This window comes from Molossus molossus, unplaced genomic scaffold (genome assembly GCF_014108415.1).
Source record: "Molossus molossus isolate mMolMol1 unplaced genomic scaffold, mMolMol1.p scaffold_m16_p_22, whole genome shotgun sequence".
NCBI classification, from domain to species: Eukaryota; Metazoa; Chordata; class Mammalia; order Chiroptera; family Molossidae; genus Molossus; species Molossus molossus.
The window spans coordinates 16,605,300-16,622,447 of NW_023425358.1; the positions used below are offsets into that span (position 1 = coordinate 16,605,300).

The 17,148-nt window shown below is 54.2% G+C and overlaps 1 protein-coding gene across 4 annotated transcripts in view; it reads left to right on the plus strand.

The window, feature by feature from the left end:
• Positions 1-16,097, plus strand: part of PPIL2 (peptidylprolyl isomerase like 2) — a 32,363-nt gene extending 16,266 nt beyond the window's left edge. For all 4 annotated transcript variants that reach the window (XM_036277093.1, XM_036277094.1, XM_036277095.1 and 1 more), the window contains 15 exons: positions 70-161; positions 989-1,078; positions 1,983-2,058; positions 2,823-2,983; positions 4,531-4,606; positions 5,169-5,275; positions 5,654-5,743; positions 6,026-6,059; positions 6,664-6,781; positions 12,809-12,865; positions 13,793-13,865; positions 13,971-14,033; positions 14,130-14,269; positions 14,452-14,574; positions 15,410-16,097. In XM_036277093.1, coding sequence (XP_036132986.1) covers positions 70-161; positions 989-1,078; positions 1,983-2,058; positions 2,823-2,983; positions 4,531-4,606; positions 5,169-5,275; positions 5,654-5,743; positions 6,026-6,059; positions 6,664-6,781; positions 12,809-12,865; positions 13,793-13,865; positions 13,971-14,033; positions 14,130-14,269; positions 14,452-14,548 — 1,274 coding nt within the window. In that variant the 3' untranslated portion in view covers positions 14,549-14,574; positions 15,410-16,097. The remainder of the gene's footprint in view (positions 1-69; positions 162-988; positions 1,079-1,982; positions 2,059-2,822; positions 2,984-4,530; positions 4,607-5,168; positions 5,276-5,653; positions 5,744-6,025; positions 6,060-6,663; positions 6,782-12,808; positions 12,866-13,792; positions 13,866-13,970; positions 14,034-14,129; positions 14,270-14,451; positions 14,575-15,409) is intronic.
• The last annotated feature ends 1,051 nt before the right edge of the window (positions 16,098-17,148 follow it).

Consider the following 17,148-nt stretch of genomic DNA (forward strand, 5'->3'; position numbering starts at 1 on the left):
TTAAGAAGCTGGTTGTCCCTCTGGGCCCCACTCTGGGTATACTGATGCAGGGTTCTGCCTTCTCCCTAGAGAAGTACCACTGCCCAGTGCTGTACACCGTGTTCACCAACAACACCCACATCGTAGCCATCAGGACCACGGGCAATGTCTATGCCTATGAGGTAGGCTCTGGGAACTGTATCACATACAGGCTCTTTAGGTGTGTGCTCCTGGGAACCCTGGTCTGGGCTCTGGGATCGCACAGCATGTCCTGGTGGAGCAGACAGCCATCAGCACAGTCTAGGAAAGGTGGGGCCTTCCTGTGGCCTCTGGACCTGGAGCCTGGGTTGTCCTTTTGTACCCAGGGGTCCTCCCCACAGTTGTCTTCAGTGAAGACTTACTGGTCAGGCTCTGGGAGGGAACCTGTGCTCTGAGGGAAGGTTCTAGGGCTTAAGGGGAGTCTTGAGCCCCCCAATTCCTAGCGAAGTCCCCAAGAGGAGCAGATGTGAGCTGGTGGGCAGGTAGGGGCGAGAGGAGGCCCTGGTTTCCATACCAGTCCTCCTTCTGCGGGTGTGTTGGCAGAGGGTACAGACAGCAGAGCATGGGCCCCATGTTGCAGGGAAGCCCTCTGAGCTATTTCCATGCCTGTCCCTGGCCATTGGCAGGGTCCAGGTGGACGACACTGCTCTAGGAGCTCTAGGGGTGACACCTTGCCTGTGTGTGCATGGATTTGGGGGGCTTGGTACAGATGGGTGGCCTCATTGAACCTGTTTGCTGATGTGTAAGACGTGTGTCATGAGAGTGTCCTGTGAGGGACCTTGCTCAGAGGGCTGACCAAGTTTCTGGGGTTCAGCAAGCTTCCCCCTCAGTGGCAGGGCCATTGCTGTGAGCCCGTGGTGGCTACATGATAGTGCCTCGTGCTGGAATGGTGCTGTCTTCAGGGCGGGCGGTGGACTCCAGTGCCGGCTTGGGCACAGGCACCGTAACCGCTGCTTCCTCCTGGCTGCAGGCGGTGGAGCAGCTAAACATCAAGGCCAAGAACTTCCGAGACCTACTGACCGATGAGCCCTTCTCCCGGCAAGACATCATCACCCTCCAGGTGGGTGTCCCTTCCCCCTGTTGTTCTTAGGAGGGACCACTTGAGAACCTTGGTGCGGCTCCCCTCTGCCAGGTTCGGTGGCTTCCTCCTTGCCACCTGTCTGGTTGCGATTCCCCAGCGGCTTCGGGCTGTTTTCCCACCTCGTGCTCTCCTGACACGCAGCCACATGGCCCTTTGCACGTGGCCTCCTCAGCCTGGCTCCCACATCTCCCTCTTCGATGCCTGTCCCTGCTGGGTCAGAGCTCCTCATCTCTGCCCTCAGAGCCATCTCGGCATCGAGTGGCCTCTTTGCAGGCCCCACTTGAGAGTGGGGGTGGGTGTGTGCTCTGTACCTCGGCGTTGGGCACAGGGTGCCCCTGTGGTGTCAGAGAACCCTGGGTGAGTTCGTGAAAAACATGGACGTAGAAAATCCAGGAGTGACTTAGATGGGACAAACCCTTCTGTGACTGTCCCATTCTAGTTGGAGGTTAGTGTACATTCCCTCCAAGGTGTGGGCTCACTGTCCCCAGCGTCCGAGCACTGTGGGGTCTGTGTCCGGCAGCCCAGCTGAAGGGAATATGGGGTGGCACGTGGGAGGCCTGGTGGCGGGCATGCCGTATCTGCCCATGTTCCGTCTGCCCTGTGGCTGCCTAACAGCAAGGGACACTTGTCAGCTGTATGCCAGGGAGATGCAAATGCAGTTTGGTGAGCATTTGTGCCAGTCTCCACCTCACCCCTGCTCATGGCCCTGCCAGCACCTGTTTCCTGCTTGATCCCCAGGCCTCTGTGTAGCCGCAGACGTCTCCCCGCCCGGCCCCAGGACCCTCATGCCACCCACCTATCCTTTGCTGCCTGGGGCTGCCACATGGTCACAGCCCGAGACCTGGCTGGGCTCACTCTGATGCAAGTCTTTTTTCTGCTGCAGGACCCTACGAATTTGGACAAATTCAACGTCTCCAACTTCTTTCACGTTAAGAATAACATGAAAATAACAGACCCAGGTATGAATAGCCAGGGGTGGTCTAGGTGCCAGGGATTGGGGGGAAATAGGTCAGTGCTCCCTGGCCAGAGCTCCCGCGCTCCTGGGGCCAGAGCCTCGGTCACACTTAGGCAGGTCTGGAATTTACTGAGCTGACGTTCAGCTTCTCTTGTGCTGAGCTAGGCAGGACCACGCTGGCCCACACCTGCCCACGGGGGGCCTGATGCCATGGTTGCCAGCCAGGCCATTATACCTCAGTGCCCACAGCCTCATGTGAGAGAGGCCTGTACACCTGGTCCTCCCCACTCAAGACTCAGTTCCAGCGGCCCTCAGGCTGCTTCCTCGCCTAGGCCCTTGGGTGCCTGGATGGGGTCCTGTCTAAATTGTGTCTGTTCTCACTGCAGGGCAGGTGGTTAGGCAGGTAGGTGGGTCCTGTGATGGTGGTGAGTATGGGAGCTGCTCAGCTAGCCGGTCACCACCACTGGGGTTCGGGGCTGTTTCTGAACACTTTTGGGGCCAAAGCTGGGCCAGGTACAGAGACCAAAGCCGACTCCAGCAGAAGCCTTGGTGGGTAGACGGCAGCCCTTCGGGGCTCTTGCCTCACTCTCTCCCTACACACACCTCTGGGTTTGCAGGACTAGGAAGGTGTCACTGATGGAGGCTTGGCCTGTGTCCTGGTCTGGGACTTCTGCTGGTGTAGCCAGCTCTGGCCTTTGGCCCCTGCCACGGACATCTGGGGACGTTCCTGGGGGCTCAGCTGCTCAGAACTACCATGCTGTTTTCTAGATGAAGAAAAGGCCAAACAGGACCCATCTTACTATTTGAAAAATACAAACGCCGAGACCCGAGAGACACTGCAGGAGCTCTACAAGGAGTTCAAAGGGGATGAGGTCCTGGCGGCCACCATGAAAGCCCCAGAAAAGAAGAAGGTTGACAAGCTGAATGCTGTGAGTAGGTGGAGGGGCACGCAGCTGTCAGCTCAGGCTGCCCTCCCTTCATAGCCCCTAGGAGTGATTCTGGGATACATTTGGTGGGTGAACAGCTGGGACCCCATCCAGGTGCCCCTGGGAGCCCAGAGGACAGCTGCACTGAGGAGGCTAGGGTTACAGATGGGTACGCTGGGGATTATGCAGGGAAGGTGGCTCCAACCAGGGTGGCCCAAGCTGGGGAGCCTGGAACAGATATGCTGGGTGGGTAGCTGCCCAGTGGCTTTGGTGGTACCACCTGACACAGTAGCCCAGGCATGCAGGTCTGTGGGAGGGGATGTCGTGTGGCATGGAGTCACTGCCCTACAGAGCTGTTCACTTGGTGCCCAGAGCAGACCCAGTGAGAGATGGTGGAGCATTTCAGGGGTGCCGTGGAGCTGAGGGGAGGGAACAAGTGGTGCTGGGCGCTGCTTGGTGCTGGCCCTCCTGGGCAGTCAGGTTGCTTCTTACAATACCCAATAGTTGGCCCTGAGGCCCTCAGTTGGCAGTGCTGGCACCTGGATTTGTGTCTTGATCTGTCAGGCCCCAAACCTGCCCCTCCCCCTTTCCTCTCTTCAGCCTGGCGAGCTGGGGATGTGGGGATAGGGAGGTAGGGCTCTGAGGCTCCCTCCTTAGAGAAGTATTCAGGGAAATTCGAAAAAGAAAAAATGTTTGTTGTTCATAAGTCCACCACTCTTTTATTTTTTTCTTTATTGATTTTAGAGAGAGGAAGGGAGAGGGAGAGAGAGATAGAAACATTGATGAGAGAGAACATTAATTGGCCACCTCCTGCATGCCCCCCCACTGGGGATTTGGCCCACAACCTGGGCATGTGCCCTGACCGGGAATCGAACTGGCGACCTCTTAGTGCATGAGTGGACACTCAACCGGCCAGGCAAGCCCACCACTCTTAACACAATATCTCTTAGCATTATGGTATACTTCCTTTTGATGGGGATAAATACCTCCTTTTATTTTTTTCCTTCTGCCTAGGATAAAAAAACACTTTTTGGGACTTTTTAATCAGTTTTCCTGATTAAAAACATAATGTATTTATTGTAGAAACTAAAAACTATTTTTTAAATATTTATTTACTTTTTTAGAGAGGAAGGGAGAGAGAGATAGAAACATCAATGTGAGAGAGAAATATTGATTGACTGCTTCCTGCACACCCCCTACTGGGGATTGAGCCTGCAACCCAGGCATGTGCCCTGACTGGGAATCGAACTGGGACCTTTCTGTCTATGGGATGATGCTTGGTCCACTGAGCCTCACCAGCCGGGTGAAACTGAAAACCTTTAAAAGAAAACTGGAGTCCCTTATTCCTTGGGGCTTTAGGGAAAGGCCAATTTGGACAGGGCCGTCCTGTCCCCCAGGAGGTACCTGGTGGTATCTTTGGGTGGTAGGGACACTTTCCTAGAGGAGAGGTGCTGAGCAGGGTCTTAAGCCCTGGGGACTGTTGGCTTCCATGTCCCCAGCCACCAGCCTCCCAGGGTGCTGCTGATGGGCCTATGTGGTTTTCTCGGCAGGCCCACTACTCCACTGGGAAGGTTAGCGCCTCCTTCACCTCCACCGCCATGGTTCCAGAGACCACACACGAAGCAGGTAGCTGCCTTCGCTTCTCCTTCAGCAATGGTGCTGATTGATAGCAGCTGAGGCGGGTGCCCTGCCTCCCTGTCCCCAACAACACTCCATTGTGTCTGGGGTTTGTGGGCTTAGGCAGCTCAGGAATGGTCAGGGGCCGTGCCCTTTTGAAGGTATGTTTGCCTATGGGGAGGCTGTAGTGAGGGCCAGGCGAGGGGGGCAGGAGGCTCTCCCTGTGGCCTGCCTGCTGGGGCCCCCCACCTTGGCCTCTTCCCAGGCTGCCCATGGGCACCTTAGCCCTCCACCAAGGCTGCCATTGTCATTGTCCCCAAGCCTCTTCCTCTTGTGTATTTGGCAGGTCAGCTCCCCAGCCCTCCCTTCTCACTCCCCTCCCACCCTGAGTCCGGGCTTTTCCAGCACCTCTGTCCTAACTGCTGCGCCCGCCTTGCCCTCTCCTCCTGGGCTCAGCAAGGGTGGGCCCCTGGGCTTTCTCCAGAGCTGGGGCTGAGGTCCAGGCCTCCGGGCCTGGTATGGGTGGTCTTCAGGTTGAGGGAAGGCACAGAGCTTGGGCCTCTGCTTGCAGCCGCCATTGAAGAGGACGTGCTGCGCTACCAGTTTGTGAAGAAGAAGGGCTACGTGCGGCTGCACACCAACAGGGGCGACCTCAACCTGGAGCTGCACTGCGACATGGTGGGTGTGGCCGCCGTCCGCCCCAGGCCCAGGGTCTTAACCGCGAAGCTGCACTTAGGATGTGCGTGTAGTAGAAAATTCTGTCCCCTGGAAGGGGTGGTGCCCCTACTTCCCTCCCCAGAAGGGACTCTCAGCCATGTGGTGCATCTCTTGGCCGAGTCTGGGCAGCGAGTGCACTCCGGCACACGCGCTGCTGCCGTCTCTCTGCGGCCCTTGCTCTTGGGCTCGGTGGCTGCAAGTGTCTTGTTAGCGTCACGAGTCCTTCCGTGCTCAGGTGGAGCAGCTGACCCTCCTCCACTGCAGGGTCAGGGTTTGGGTGGCATTTGTACCCTTCGTGGCTGCTTCACACCTCACAGAAGTATCTGGGCTATTTTGCAGACCCCCAAAACCTGCGAAAACTTTATCAAGCTCTGCAAGAAGCAGTATTACGACGGCACCATCTTCCACAGGTCCATCAGGAACTTCGTGGTGAGTGATATGGGTCGGTGCTGGCCTCACAGGGCTAGGTGAATCCTGAGGTGACTTCTGTCGTACATGGGAGCCCCTGCTCCTCAGGGTCAGGGAACCTGCAGGCTCAACCCGTCACCCCTCCTGGCCACAGTGGGCTTGTGCAGAGACTCACCAAGAGCTCGGACCCCTTTGAGCCCAGCTGGCAGGTGGGGAATTGCCTCGGGCCGTGAGCCGTGGGCGGCTGTGGAAGAGCTGCGGGGTCAAGGGCATGGCTCTTACTGGCTTTTGTTGTTCTTGCAGATCCAGGGGGGTGATCCCACTGGCACAGGCACAGGTGGGTACTGGTGCTGGTGCTCCCTCGGCAGCTTTGGCTGCCCCATCGGCCATGAGGGGTATGTGGGTGGCGCCCTGCTGAGAGTTCCAGATGTGGAGTTAGGTGACCTTGGGCACCTCCCTGTGTTCTCATTTGGAGATGGTCATCAGGCCTGATAGATAGAAGTGGGAGCATGTTGCCTCCTCCGCAGGCCTCCAGAGCACCCACCGTTGTCAGTGGACCAAGGGATGCTTCTGGAGCCCACAGCAGAGGGAGGCTGTGCCCTGTCCTGGATGTCTGGCTGCCCTCCCACTGCCTCTCACAGCTCCCCTCAGCTTGTCAGCTGCTTGGGCCCAGGCCTACTCCCAATAGTGACGTGCGGTCTTCACTTTCTACTTCGTTCTCAGGGCCAGGCCCCACGTAGGGCTTCATGGGGCCTGGAGGCTGGTGATGAGGGGCCCTCAGGGCCAGGGCTGCCCTCCAACGTGCCTCTGTCCCAGACATAGCCCGAGCAGTGCCCAGTGTCCCTTGAGACAGCATAGCTTCCTGGAGCAGGGCTGCATCCTGCTGGCTGTACTCAGCCATAACCCAGTTCTTGCTGCCACCCGTGTCCTCTCTCTTCCAGGTGGGGAGTCGTACTGGGGAAAACCCTTCAAAGATGAGTTCCGGCCCAACCTCTCACACACGGGCCGGGGCATCCTCAGCATGGCCAACTCGGGACCTAACACCAACAAGTCTCAGTTGTGAGTTTCTGGATGGCTAGGGGATGGGCCTGGGGCTCCCTGTAGGTTCCCCCTCAGCCTTACCATGAGGGTAGGTGTACGGCAGCACCCCCTGGGGAGACGGTAGACTCACTGACAACACAGACCAGACCTGCCCGAGTACGTGCGTGTGTACCTACGTGCAGAATAAGTCAGCAGGCAGCACTGTGCCTTGGGGCCAGTGCCTGTGAAGGAACAGATGCCAGGAGTTCCCAGGAGATCCAGGAGGGCCTCCTGGAGAAGGCACCACAGGAAGCAGATGGGGGGGCTCGGGTGCCAGCAAAGGAGTGGCAGGGAGCGATAGTGGTGCAGGGGGCCAGAATCAGGTCTGGCCTGAGCAGCCGCCAGTCGTGGTGTATTTATAACAATGGGGGCACTTGGCGAGGGGACAAGAGTTCTGCTTTGAACGTTTATGTGTCAGATGCCTGGGGCACCCACCTTGTTCCAAGTGGGTCTAAGTTTTGGTGCTGAGAAGATGCGGATGGGCTAGAAGTACAGGCCTGGGTGTCCCCATGTCCAGATGTGAAGGTGAGGGGGTTGGGGAGCCACCAGCGGCAAGTGTGGGGAGAGGAGCAGCTGGACCAGCCTGGCACAGATGGAAGGGTCTGCGAGGCCGAGGGAGGAGAGGTGCTCCTCAGGTGTTCCACGGGAGCTCCTGGCTCCGTTCTTCTCTTCCTCCTCTGCAGTCCTGTTACCTTTCTGTCTAAATCAGGACCTCATTCTGGACTCTGTTCCGTTCCCTGCCTGTCATCCTGCACCAGTGTTACACTAACCTGATTCCGAAGGCGCCACAGGCTGTGGACTGAGGCAGGGCAGGGGAGGGAGACTGGTTTGGGAATGAGGAGGCTGGTGATGCCGTGGTTTGGGTGGTGGCTTTCTTGGATGTTTGATAGGATTCACCTACAGAACCATCTGGCTTTTGGGGAGGAATTTGGGAGCAGTTTCCATCTAGTTGGGGGTTTGTTTCTCTCTCAGTTGGCCCTAGTCATCCTTCTCTAGGAGCTTTATGATTTTATCTAAGTGCCATTATTTATGCTTTATAAAAATCCTTAATTCTTACTTGTACTTTCTTGAATTATAATATTTACCCACTTTTTATTAGGTGGTTTGTATTTTTCTTGCTAAGAACTTTTTAGATTAGGTAAGTCATCTATACTCCAAATATTTTTTTCCAGATACTTTTGATTGGAACACTACCATGTGATATTTTGAAATATTGTGTATTCCAGTGTGTCTGTAGTTCTCAGTGGTACTTAAGGGAGTCTCCCTACTTTGATTGTAAGTGGGGTCTTCTCGAAATTTTGGAAGGCTTTCATTGTTTGGGAGGCAGGAAGGTTTTATTTATTTAAAATCCTCACCTGAGGATATATTTTTCCATTTATTTTCAGATAGAGTGGGGCAGGGGGAGAGAGAGATGCATCGATGTGAGAGAGACACATCAACTGATTGCCTCCTGCAAAACCCCAACCAGGGCCAGGGATCAAACCGCAACTGAGGTACATGCCCTTGACTGGAGTGAACCCGCAACTCTTTTGTGTTGTTGTTCAGATAGATTGGGAGGGAGAGAGAGGGAGAGAGAGAGAGAGAGAAACATTGACGTGAAAGGGACACATTGAGTGGCTGCCACGTGCATGACCAAACCAGGGCTGGGGACAAACTGCAACCTAGCGGGAACCGAACCCGGGTCTCTCGGGACCGCAGGCTGACGCTCTAACTGCTGAGCAAAACCGGCCAGGGCTGAACCCACAACTCTTTGGTCTGCAGACCGACGCTCTAACTGCTGAGCCAGACCGGCCAGGGCAGAAGGTTTTATTTTTATATTCTATATTTACATGTTATTTTCATATATGAACGTGAACGAGCATTTTTCTTTTCTCCCAGTCTTGCTAGCATCATGCACAGAGGAGCCCTTCCCATTTCCAGCTGCGCTGAGGCTTTGCCGTTGACCAGTGCAGAGTGAGATTGCCCGTCCGAGCTGTCCCCCTTGTCAAGTGTGACTGGTCAGCCCCAGGCCTCACAGGGCAAGGGTGGTGCGACAGCTTGGGGCTCCGGACCTGTCCCCTGGGGAGCCCCCAGTCTCATTCTTGACTGTTCTGTTCACTGTCATTCCTGCACCAATATTGCACTTACTTGATCATGTTGACTCTCTATCAAGTTATATAGGCAGGTCCACTCTATTCTCACATTATCTTTTGGCTTTATTTAGTTGTGTATTCTCTAATATGAACTTTAAGATCCTTTTACCTAGAGCAGCAGTTCTCAACCTGTGGGTCACGACCCCTTTGGGGGTCGAACGACCTTTTCACAGGGGTCGCCTAAGACATAACAGTAGCAAAATCACAATTATGAAGTAGCGATGAAAATAACTTTATGATTGGGGGTCACCACAACATGAGGAACTGTATGAAAGGGTTGTGGCATTAGGAAGGTTGAAAACCGCTGATCTAGAGCTTTGAGAATTCTGTTGAGTCTGGAATGACACGGGATCTGTATTTTGGAAGAAAAGGTGTGTGTATGACATCTTCCGTCCGAGTTTGGCTTGACTTTCCCTGGGGATGTTTTCTGTGTTCTAATGTGATTTTATAGTTTTCATCACACGGGTCCCTTGCTTTCCCATATAAATTTGTTCTTCAAGGATTTTATAATTTTTTTTATCCTCACCCGAGGACATTTTTCCATATTTTGTTCAGATAGAGTGGGAGGGAGAGAGAGAGAGAAACATCGACATGAACGGGACACATCGAGTGGTTGCCACCCGCACGACCCAACCAGGGCCGGGGACAAACTGCACCTGAGGTACGTGTCCCTAGTGGGAACCGAACATGGCTCTCTCTGGACCACAGGCTGACGCTCTAACCACTGAGCCAAACTGGCCAAGGCTAATTTTTGGTATTTTAAAGTGGAACTTTTTCCCAGTTTTATTGCTTATGTAGATAAAATCTATTTATTTTATATCCAGCCACTTTATCAAATTCTCCTATAATTCAGATCACATTTATCAGCACAAGGTGGTGTCCTCTCTGCTTTCCTGGTATGAACACAGTCACCTCACTGTGAGGACAGAGGGAGAGGATGTGGGCATCAGCTACCTGACGTGCTACTTTGCCATCTGCTCAAACTTGTTCTGGGGCCTTCCTTTTTAGGAGAGGCTGTGGAATTTCCAGATGTTTTTCTCTTAGCATCTGTTACTATGGTATATGATTTTTCCTCCTGACACTTGTGGATGTAACCACTGGGTTGGCCAGCCCTTCTGTGACTGTCCTGGAGTCAGCCTGGCTGGGCCTTACTGTGCTGTGGTGTTCCACGGGCTGCTATCCCAGTTGAGTGCTACTGCCTTCATACGGGTGCCGGGTCGGGTCGGGTCCGAGTGTGGGGGTGCAGCCTGAGTACAGTGAGCCTGCTGTGGCTTTATGGTCCAGGGTGGTTGAACTTCCACTAGAGTTGGCTTGTTAGTCAGCTGGGCGAGGCCAGCCTGCGGATCCTTCATGCTAATTCCTGTTGGGCTGCACTTCACGGGCCAACTGGGTAGTTTCTGTTTTGCCGGAATTGAACTCATCCATCTCTAGAGTCCCACGATCGTTTCCCTGGCGTCTCCTCAGTGCCTGCTGCTCCTTTCTCATTCCTGATCATACCTGTATTTCTTTCTTCCTTAATGGTGTGTGAAGGGCTTGTCTGTTTTACTTTCTGGGTGATTATGGTCAGTTTCCATCTTTAACTTCTTCCTGGTTTCTTTGCTCTTTGTCTTATTTTCATGTATTACTCGCGACCACTAAGGACGTTCAAGTCTGTACACGTGAAGCACGTGCCTTTCCTTGTTCTGTTTGTTTTCCCTTTCATCACTTTTCTATTTATTTCTTTTTTCTATGGGACTATTTTATTCTCTTTTAAGCTTCCCCGTGTTAGAAATTAGCAAGAGAGAGACCCGTTGTGTGGCCAGTCAGCTCTGCACAGCCGCAGGTTTAAATGGCTATGAACTGGTCTGCTGGCCTCGTCTGGTCGGACCTGACAGGCTCGGAAGGAGAGCCATCCTGGTTGAATGTGGTGATGCATACTGCTAAAGCTAGGGGCTGAAACCCCTGGTCCTCACTGGCCATGTGGGTCTGGACTGTCAGGATGTGGGTGGCAGCACACTGTCACAGCAGGGCTGCCCGCCTGCACCCCTGCTCTGGGGTGTGGCTTCGTGCGCTGCAGCCGACCTTGGATGCTTTCTACCCTCATGTCTTGCCTGATATCTTTTTTTTTTTTGGTTAAATTTTTTTTTTCCTTGATTGATTTTAGAGAGAGAGGAAGTGAGAGGGAGAGAGAGATAGAAACATTGATGAGAGAGAACATTGATTGGCCGTCTCCTGCATGCCCCCCATTGGGGATTGGGCCCACAACCTGGGCATGTGCCTTGACTGGGAATCGAACTGGCGACCTCTTGGTGCGTGGGTTGACACTCAACCACTGAGCCACACTGGCCGGACAACCTGATATTTTCTTGCATCCTTTTAACTTTTAGGCTTTCAGATTGTTGAAGTTTTAGGGCTTTTGTTTTGTTAATCTTCACCCTAGGATATTTTTTCCATTGTTTTTTTTTTTTTTAAAGAGAGAGTAAGGCAAAAGGGAAGGGGTGAGAGAGAGAGAGAGAGAGAAACATCGATGTGAGAGACACATCAATTGGTTGCTTCCCACAGGACCCCAACTGGAGTCAGGGATTAAACCTGCAGCCCAGGTATGTGCCCTTAACCAAGAATTGAACCCAAGACCCTTCTGTCCATGGGCCAGTGCTGTAACCACTAAGCCAAACCAGCAAGGCACAACCTGAGAATAAGTGTATACTTAACTTTCTAGTTATACTATTATCTTAATTTGTGTTTTCTGATTATCTTTTTTAAATATTTTTCTCTCCTCCTATCCTCTTTCTCCTGGTTTGGAAGTGAGATGTTTTATATCTGGCCTTAAATCAAGTACATCTATTTAAAGTCTAAAGTTACTAGTTAATATCTCTACCTCTCTCCCAGACAAGATCCTTCCAGTTACCCCCACCATCCACATTAGTGTAATTGAAGATTTTAATTTCACCCATTAAAAAAAGTTTTTTAATCCATTCATTGATTTAAAGGGGGGGGGGACATCGATTTGTTATTCCACTTATCTATACATTCATTAGTTGATTTTTTTTTTATCCTCACCCGAGGACATTTTTTGTTCAGATAGAGCAGGAGGGAGAGAGAGGTAAGAGAGAGAGAGAGAAACATTGACGTGAAAGGTACACATCGAGTGGCTGCCACCCACATGACCCAACCAGGGCTGGGGACAAACTGCAACCGAGGTGTGCACCCTTATCAGGAACCAAAGCCGGCTCTCTCTGGACCACAGGCCAACACTCTAACTGCTGAGCCAAATTGGCCAGGGCCATTGGTTGATTCTTATATGTGCCCTGACTGGGGATCGAACCTGCAACCCTGGTGTATTGGGCTGAAGCTCTAACCAACTGAGCTACCTGAGCAAGGCCTAATTCCACCCATTTTTATGCCAAATCAGAAGTGAAACTGTTCTAGGTCAGTGTTGCTGTGCGTGTACCCACGTCTGTTTTTGCTCCCTTGCCTGCTTGTTGCCTCCTCCCTGCTGGTTCAGAGCCCTTGGTCCTTTAATCAGTCTCTGAGTGGACAGGCTCTGGTCTTCTACTTGTGCCCTCTAGAGCAGTCTCTCCCTGCAGGCTCTGGGCAGTGTCTGCCTGATGGGAGGTTGGCAGCAGCCGGGCCTGAGCCTTCCCTGTCCCTACCTGGTGGCTTTGCACTGGGCGGCCCCTGGCCCCCTGGGTGGCCTCATGGTTGACAGCTTGCCCTGGACAGGCAGGGTTTGGGGGCAGTGCACACAAGTGAGCAGCTTCCCAGAGCAGACTCAGGACAGGGGTATAGGGGTGTGGGTGTGTGGCCTGGTTTGTGCCCAGCGGCCTTGGGGGTCAGTGCAGACCAAGCGGGGAAGCTCTCATGCTCTTCCTGACCCCCCTGTCCTTCTCCCCAGCTTTATCACCTTTCGCTCCTGTGCTTACCTCGACAAGAAGCACACCATCTTCGGGCGGTAAGAGAAGTTGCTGCGTGAGGTCTGGAGTGTTGGTGAGGGTGGGCTCCTTTCCCAGCTGGGGCCTCTCCCTGCCCTTTCCCTGGTCTTGGCCCCACACTCCTTTGCCCTCTTAACTGTCCCTGCTAAGATCATGGCCATGCAGGAGTGGGGACTTGGGGCTTCTATGTTGGGCAGGGGACCTTGGCTAAGGAGGAGGCCCTGTCTGGTAGCTGTCCTGCCCACAGTCAGCCCCTTGGGTTCTCCTTTGGATGATCCTGAATCACACGTCTGGGCCACCTCCTGTCTTTCTGCCCATCCCGGCATCCAGAGGTCAGCAGACTTTTCCTTTGAAGGCCCAGGTGGTATTTCCAGCCTCATGGCCTTTTGGTCTCTGCCACACTCAGCTTTGTGGTTGTAGCACAAACCGGCTACAGACAGCATGGAAGAAGTGGGTGCTGTGTCTTTTTTTTAATCCTCATCCAAGGACATTTTTGCATGTATCTTCAGATAGAGCGGGAGGGAGAGAGAGAGAGAGAGAAACATCGATGCGAGAGAGACACATCGACTGGCTGCCACCCACACGACCCCAACCAGGGCCGGGGACAAACTGCAACTGAGGTACATGCCCTTAGCAGGAACTGAACTCGGTCTTTCTGGTCCATGGGCCGATGCTCTAACTGCTGAGCCAAACTGGCCAGGGCGGTGCTGTGTCCTAATGAAACCTGCCCGGTGGCTGCTGGTATTGCCTCTCGGGCCCCTCCTCTTCTGGACCGCAGTCCTGTCCTGGCCCTGTGGGCCTTTCTGAACCCAGTCTGTCTGCACCCTTGCTATGAGGCCTACAGCCTGGGCCTCTTCTCAGCCCCTCTTCCTGGCACACTGTGGGAACTTGGCCTTTGGGGGCACTCTGAGCAGGGCATACTCAGAGCCCCCCACCCCCCATTACAGGGTTGTTGGGGGCTTTGACACACTGACAGCCATGGAGAATGTGGAGAGCGACCCCAAAACTGACCGCCCTAAGGTATGTGCCCTGGGAGAAGAAGGGGCCACTCCTCAGACTCAGCAGGCGGGCAAGGGGCCCACTGTCTCCTGCCGGCCCTGTTCACTGGCCTCCCCTCTGCTGCAGGAGGAGATCCGCATTGACTCTACCACGGTGTTTGTGGACCCCTACGAGGAGGCCGATGTTCAGGTGCGGAGGGTGTGGCCACCACGTAGGGAGGGGGCTTAGAGGAGGCATATCCAGCCTAAGGGGCTTGGGGCCAGCCGTGTCCCTGCTCCACCACAGATTGCTGAGGAGCGGAAGAAGACACAGCTCGAGGAGGCAGCTCCAGAGAACACAGTGAAGAAGAGCCAGCCCAAGCCCGGGAGCCAGGGCCCCCCAACCTACCGCCAGGGGGTGGGCAAGTACATCAACCCGGCAGCCACGTGAGTGGGGTGGGAGTCTGTTTCCATGGTGCATGCTTACCGATCCCATAGCAGGCACCGGGATCGAGCAGTGAGGCATGCCGGGAGGCCTCGTGCAGGCTGGAGAGCTCAGAATTGGGGTGGGGGTGATGTGGAGACATGTGGCCCCCATGGCAGCTGGAACCTGGCTCTTCTCTTCCTAGGAAACGTGTAGCAGATGAGGAACCATCAACCAGTGCAGCTGTCCCCGTGGCCAAGAAAAAGCCCAGTGGAGGTTTCAGGGACTTCAGCTCATGGTAGCAGCAGGCCTGCTGCCCTGGACCCTGGTAGGGACACAGTGCTGGGGCTTGTGTCCATCAGGCCCCTGAAGGTTCTGCCCTCAGTAAGCCTGCCCTTTGGCTTCGACTCAGCAAAGCCCTTGTCTGTTCCTGGGTTCCCTTTCCTGCCCTCGGGAACCCATGGGCCCCTCATCCCTCACCCAGTGCAGGAGTCCTGGCCCTGTTTCCAGGCCTGGGCCCAGCCAGAGCCCATGTCTTGGGCCACCAGGCACCAGATCTAGTAAGTCTGAGAAGGGCTTTTGTCCCATAATCTTAGTTTTCTTACCATTACCACCCACCTCCATCACCATCTCTGGGACTCGACTCTCTGTGGTCCCACACCAGCAGCATCACCTGGAACCTTGTTACATTCTGCCCCGGTAGCTGGGGGTGGGCTCTGAGCTCTGTATTTTGACAAACTTCAGGGGCTCCTGATGCTGGTGGTTTAAGGACCTCGATGTTATTTCCGAAAAATATTTCTGCCTCTTCTAGCTTGGGTTTGCCGAGTCCAGCCCAGCTAGGACCATGAGCCTGGGCCTGGGCCCTTCCCCAGGACTGCCCACCTGTCTGCCTCAGGATGGTGACGAGGCCACACACAGCTGAAGACAGCTGGCCCCTGCTGCTCCTGACAGACCGCAGGCCTGGGGAGCTGGCGTGCCCCTCGCCCCCCTCCTTTCCCCCCTCAGGGCCCATCCTTGTGTCAAACACAGCCCTTGGGGCTTTCAGGCCCGCTGCACCAGCATTTCCTAACTTAAAAGATCCCTTTCCTGATTCTGTTTTTCTATAAATGTCTTAAAAAACCTTACTCTTGCCTGCCTATCCTTGTTTTCTGTTCATTCCGCAGCCTGTGCCAGCCCAGCTTCAGTCTCCTGACCTTGACATTCCTACCTCAGTTCTCCTGAAGTGCCTCTGCAGAAGCGTGGGACAGCTGCCTCCTCCCAGGACCCCCCTCTCCTCTAGCCCTGGGACTCTCACCCTCACTCAATGCCTGTGGTCCTTGGGTCGGCACAGGCCACCATCCCCTCCTGCTCGTCATGCTGAAATTCTGACTCGGCCCCACGCTTGGTTTTTCTTCTTTCCCTCCTCACCCTCAATCTTGGTTCCATCAGTAAGTCTCAGCAGCTCTTACTTCCAGAAGGTACCTTGGCTCTTTCCCAGCTCTGATGCTGAACAGCAGGCCCAAACCCTTTGTCTCTCACCTGCCTGTCCCTGCCCCTCGTGCCCGCCAGCCTGGCTCTCCACTGTGCTGAGAGCAAGTCCCGGGCCTGCCTGCAGCCTGTCCCTCTGCAGTCTCCCTGCCCCTGACCGTCAGCAGGGGACCTAGGCTCTCGGAGTGACTGCCCATTCCCTCTGCACCTTTAGACAGTGGTCCCTAACTTCTTCATGACTCCTTACGCCACCCTTCAACTTACAGACATCTGAGAACTCACTCGTGAGAGGCCGTCTGCAGCGACCCTGTCTCCAAGAGCCTGGCTGACGTGGGAGGAGAGGGCAGGCGGGGTGGGGGTGCAGACCCTGGAGGCCGGACATACTGTGGGGAGAAGACTTACCCTGCAGCAGCTCAGAAGCTGGCGGAGTGTGGCTTAGCTGTAGCCCTGGAACTGAATGGCTTGACTTTTATCGGGCCCCAAACAGGTGGAGAGCCTGGCAGCCAGCGCCCTTGCATGAAACAGCGCAGGCCCAGAACTGCCTGTGGAAGGGGCACCCCGGCCCTGTGCTCCTGGTGGGAGTTGCACAGCACCAGGGCTGACCCTCGGCATCAGAGCAGAGCCCCCGAGACACGTGTGCCATGTAAAAGGAGACACTGGACATGGAAACTTTATTTGTAAACTTCACACAGACACACAGGACCAAGGGCTGGACAGGGAGCCGAGGGAGGCTTGTGCACTCACGCCTGGCGGTCCTGCTCCGAGAGGTGAGGCTTCGGGCAGCCTGGGCTGCGGCCCACGGAGCCGCCCCACAGCGGGAGGACAGGCCGGCCCAGGGCCTTCGACAGATGGGAGTTTACATTTCTGTAGGTTGTTTTGGAGCTTAAATTGTAGTTTTCCAGAAATTAAAACCACTTGGATTTTTTAAGTACCTGGTGAGGTCATCAGGTAAATTAAAGGACTTTTGAAAAATTCTCATTTCTGATCCTTGCTAATATCTGACAGATGCCATCAAGAATAAGTGTTAAGGTATAAAAATACTATATCTATGTACATATAAAATGGCAATAAAACGAAACCACATTTCTAAAGCAGATGCACTCTGCCAGAGGACATGGCATAGTTTTAAGTTAAATGCATTTATATCCTGGCATCACCTCCCACTCTTCCCAAAGAAAAAATATTTTAAATAACTTAAATAAAAGTCAGGGGATGACATTTACTGTTTCGGAATTGGAGCGGGTGGGACGTGCCTGCAGTTCCGCAGCGCGGCTGTGCGCGTGGCTGTCCTTCCCTGAAGCCAGCTCATGCTCAGTTCATTTGGTTTCAAAAGGAGCTTGGATTTTGCAGAAGACCAACAAAAAAGTGGTAAGAGTATTTGTATCAATTACAAAAAAGAAAAATAATAATTCATAAGACCACTAGGAAAAAGGTT